Genomic DNA, 5,087 nt, shown 5'->3' with positions numbered 1-5,087 from the left:
GAAGGAGAGTCTTCAGGAAGGAAAATTGGTAGGAAAGACAAAGCACATTTGAATAGAACAAGATAATCACCTATAGATTATAAGTTTAGATATGTCAAGCCTAATAATTTTTTTTTTCATTTGAAAGATATAGTTCAGACAATGTTAATATTGTTATCTTAGACATCTTTATTTAAGTTTAAATTCAAAATCTCACCGTTGTATTTGTAAATTTCAGGTGAACATTGTCACTTCGTCTACATAAAAAAAAAAAAAAATACTTTGTTTCCATTTAATTTAACACGTAATATATTATTTTACACAGTTCTGCTAAAAAGCAATCTTTGTAGTTAATTAATTAAATATAATTTTTTAATCAAAATTAATTAAATAAATATAAAATTTAATTTGTATACATCATACAGTTTTTTTTACACATGCACTAATCAAATCACTTCATGATACTATATGTTTTTTTAAGTTAGTTCCTAAATATTTCTACACATGTATTTATTTGAATACATTGGTAAATAAATTATAAGAAATTAATCTCTTAAATATAATAATTGTTTCACTTGTCTCGTATATAATATATTATATTATCTTTCTGTACCATCAGCAACATGCCATGACAAAAATTAACAAGAGAGACAATACTCAAGACAAAACAGAAGTTCCTTTTAGTCACCAACTCCACTACTAATTATAATGTCCCACCTAAATTTAATGATCGATCCTTCTTATAAAAGCTAAATAAATATATCCCTTGTTCATTTTAAAAGAAAATCATAGATGACTCAAAAAAAAATTATAGAAGATTATCCAAACAAACACACTCATAGAATGCTGAATCAATTGAGGTTCTGCATATACTCATACTACATAGAGAATGGTGACCCAAATAAAATGTATTTTTTCTGAAGAAAAAAAAAAACTAAAGTTTTCCACACAAAACCTACATAGACTAATAATCATCCAAACAATTGACATAAGATTCGTTTAAGGGCTGACCTCTGCCAATAAATATTTTCCATACACTGATTAGAGATCAAACTCTGAACCAAATGATTAAAAGACTCAAATAACTACCAATTGTGTTGAAAAAAAATACTTTATTGTGTAAAAAAAATGCTTTTATAAATCAAATTTTCAATTTTTTTTGTTTAATCTAATTCGAAGGTGAGTTTTTACATCAAGTGGTTCCAGCTCCTCCGATCGCTTTTATAAATCAAATTTGTTTGTCACATTACAGCTAAATACAGGCCTGCTTCTCTTAACGCGTGCAATGTGTTGAAATGTCCATGCCATTTCCATTCCAATTCCATCACTCAAAAACGTGAAACCCACACTCACCAACTTATATTCCTACATAACAAACACAACTTATTAAATACCACACTTCCTTTCAATCAACACATCATCATACTCCCCCCTCTCTAACTAACATCACAATCTCTCCCTCCCTCTCTCTCTACTAGATTCCCCGCAACAAGCGAAACCCTAAGTCGTCTGATTTCAGTTGTTCAATCTTCATCAAACGACTTGCATATAAACTCAAACAAACCGATATTAAAAACTTGGCTAGATTTCAATCGTCTGACCGTCAGACGATTGAGATTTGCAATTGCATAAACTCGCAATTGCATAAGATCCACTTTGCACTTTCCACTTTCTTTCCATCTACAACAACTTTGGTCTCAACAAAGATCCTAGTACAAGCAACAAAGCCACCATCCTACAAAAGTACTAAACTTTCTTCAACAATACTCTCCTTTACTTATTAGATAGAGATGAAAGTGAAAGCATTGAGTATCTTTAAATCCAAGTTTCTCAAACCATGCAAAAAACTAATCTTTTTCTTCAAACTCAAACCCAAGAAACTTGTATTTAAACGAGCTCTCAGAAAATCTAAATCCAAGAAACCCTCTTCCCCATCGAAACCAATGTCTTCTTTCTTATCTGTGTTTTGTTCTCCGAAGAAATCCAAAGACTATGTCACATTGCCAAGCCTCAAGAGTCCCTCCAACGTGCATGAAACTCCAATCTTTCCATCACCACTTACGCCAGCTCGTGTAAGGACAAACAAAAAGGAAGCTTCGAAAAGTGAAGCTTCAAGCGAAGAAGTGGAAGATGCATGCAGGAGTTTCGAGAACTATTTGGCGGAAATGATCGTGGAAGAAGGGAAGCCTAAGGATTTGATGGATGTTGAAGAACTTCTATATTGTTGGAAGAATCTTAAGTGTCCTGTCTTCATTGGTTTAGTTTCTAGATTTTATGGTGAGCTTTGCAAGGACCTGTTTTCTCCAGATAATGAGGAATATGACAAGCTTAAGAAGTAAGGAGACAATATAAATAGATTATCACTTAAAAAAGAATACTTTTTACACAAGTTTTCAGTTTTGCAGTTGCAAGAAATTGGAAGTAAGCAAATTTTTTTAGAATAAGGTTTGTAAGGAACATTTTTTTAGAATGAGTTTAGTAATGTGGTTCTGTACTGGATTTAATTTATACACACTGACAGTGTAATTTTTTGTTACAGTACAATGCATCCAATCAAATCACGTCAAGTAGATTTCTGTTTAGAGATTTGAAGAACTATGTTATAAAAATGACAATATAGTGTAATTTGATTGGATTAATGTGTAAAAAAGGTTTACACTGAGAGTGTATAGCAATTAATCTCTTCTGTAATATACATTAAAATGAAATCATTGATGAGTGATGACCACAAAATAAATTAAAAAGAAATCATCATAGAAAGTTTACTTAAACATCAATTTACATTTGATAGAGACATTTGAAAGGGATTAAAAGAAAATACAGGGAAGTAATTAAAGTTAACTAAACACACAACAGGTATTAAGGTCTTTAAGATTACAAAATAAAGAGCTTGTGGATCGATTTTCTAGCATATCCTAGTAGTCATTGTTATGTTGACTAACTAAGGTAAAACTATTAAAACACAAAGTTATGTGGTTCTATAAGCCGAATTACCAGTTAAAGTGGCCACCATTGAGCTTGAACGATGTTGAGAAGCATAAACTTGAGACTTAACAATGATCGATCCAATTTTAAACCCTGGCATGATCATAAACTGAACTTTATAAGTAGCTTGTTCTTCATCCGAAAGAATTGCGAACTCGTTTTCTTTCTCAACAGATTCCATGTACAAGTTTGAGAACATGCTTCCTTTGCTCACAGAAAACATTGTTGCATTAGGATCGATTGTGACAGCAGATCTTAATAAAACCCAAATCCATTTCGCCATTTTCACAAATAGTTGATAGAATTCTGTTCTCGGGTGCTTGCCGCTCATTACGAATTTGTGGTAATCCAAATTGCCAAAGAACGACTCTTCCATTTCGGGTGGAACAACCAGAAGATACTTCGTTTGACAAAATTTCGCAAAATCTGAATATGGATTCTCCATTAGTGCGTCAAACGGATCATCGAACTTCATAACATCACTCACGTCATAGGAAGTTAATGCAATACTGTGAAACATTCTTCGTGCAATGTAGGCCTCGAAAGCATATTTCTTGTCACATTTTTTCGAATAAACAGCATCGCTTTCAATCGACTTTGTTGCCATATCAAGATCCCAACCTGAAGCTTTCATCAAGCTAATCAACGGTTTTGCAAAATCATGGATAGATTTCGAAGCAGCCTTAAAAACATGTTGAAACTTAGCAACAGTCAAAACACTTTCTTTTTTCCTATGCTCTAACCTAATCTGTCTGAGTTTCTCATTCAGATTTTCATTCCCTATTTCCAAATCATTAAGCAAGTGTCGCAACCGAAGAATCTTAGAATCTTTCGCACTTTTTCGAGACTTAAGCTTCCCTAAAAAGTCCTCCTTCGCCACAATTTCATTCATCAAAAGATCAGATAGTTCAGCATTGATAATCGCCTTCTTAGATTGTTTCTCCTTATACTCACTCTTGAACTTGCAAAGCTTCTCAATCTCAGCAACAACAATATCATCAGCAGCAACAATCTTCTTCGGATCATACGGAATGTGAGCTTTTTGTAGCTCAAGATATGCAAATTTCAAATCCAAAACAGCATCAAATATATTATTCAAGATCACCAAATCACCACAAGATTCCTCTTTGGTTTTCACTTCAATCTTGTGACTCTGAGGATGAACTTTTTCGACATTGCATTTGATTTCCTCATTGCTATTTCCACTCAGAAGAGACTCATTGAAAATGGGTCTATGCAAATGTTGAAGATTGGGGTTTTCAGAAGTGAAAACCCCAATAGATTTCAATTTACAAACTTTGGCAAATTTGTAAACCATTTCTGATATGTTTGAGTTGGGTTTCACTTGTTTAGTGTTTGTTGATAATTCCATTGTAAAAAAGTTCAAATTTTGAACTTGAACACATCAATCTAAAAGTGACCCTTGATCTTCACTTCAACAAAAATGCAAAAAATAAAAACTGCAAAATCATGCAAAATAGTACATTTGATGAAATGGGTTTTCTTACCTAAACAAAAATTAATTAAAAATGTACCCTTTTTGGAAAAAAAAGATATAAAGGTTAGATTTTTATCACTATTTAGGGAACAATGTTACACTTCAACACTCAATAAAACAAGCCATTGTTGCATTCAAACATAGCAACATTAAAAAAACATCATCATCATCATCATCAACAATAACAACAATAACAAAAGAGAACAAAAACTAAGGTTTAGTTTAGAGCAAGGGAACAACAATGTATGGTAAAATCTCACATGAACAAGAAGTGAGAAGCAGGAGAACGTTGGATGGAGTTGAGATTGAGTGGTGGTGTTTGGCATGTTGTTCTGCTTTTCTGACATTTGAAAGTTTAGAATATTTTTTTTTTTGGTATAAAATAAACCCTCTCGTTTTTTGGGAATGGATCTGGTAATTTAAACTTCGATTGTAAAATTTTATTAAAATTACTTTTATAAAAAATTAAATTCAAGTTATTTCGAACAATTCATTTCATCGAGCTCATTATTGACCTAGTTCCGTCAAGTAGTTTCAGTTCTCTTCCATTGAAAAGAGATGGAACCATATCTCTCTCTATTAAATTTAGCGTCCTTGCGTCAATCACAATCGAAGCAACTAACGT

General features: G+C 32.4%; 2 protein-coding genes across 2 annotated transcripts; one reads left to right on the top strand and one right to left on the bottom strand.

Annotated features, from left to right (window-relative positions):
* The first annotated feature begins 1,328 nt into the window (after positions 1 to 1,328).
* On the top strand, positions 1,329 to 2,546 carry LOC123923425 (transcription repressor OFP17-like). The gene has a single exon (XM_045976114.1). It carries the CDS (start codon positions 1,770 to 1,772, stop codon positions 2,316 to 2,318), a length of 549 nt encoding a protein of 182 aa, XP_045832070.1. The 5' UTR covers positions 1,329 to 1,769; the 3' UTR covers positions 2,319 to 2,546.
* Positions 2,547 to 2,947: 401 nt separating this feature from the next.
* On the bottom strand, positions 2,948 to 4,282 carry LOC123922533 (protein GRAVITROPIC IN THE LIGHT 1-like). The gene has a single exon (XM_045975243.1). It carries the CDS (start codon positions 4,280 to 4,282, stop codon positions 2,948 to 2,950), a length of 1,335 nt encoding a protein of 444 aa, XP_045831199.1.
* Between the last annotated feature and the right edge of the window lie 805 nt (positions 4,283 to 5,087).

This window comes from Trifolium pratense, linkage group LG4, assembly GCF_020283565.1.
Source record: "Trifolium pratense cultivar HEN17-A07 linkage group LG4, ARS_RC_1.1, whole genome shotgun sequence".
NCBI classification, from domain to species: Eukaryota; Viridiplantae; Streptophyta; class Magnoliopsida; order Fabales; family Fabaceae; genus Trifolium; species Trifolium pratense.
This window is presented reverse-complemented; position numbering and strand designations above follow the sequence as displayed.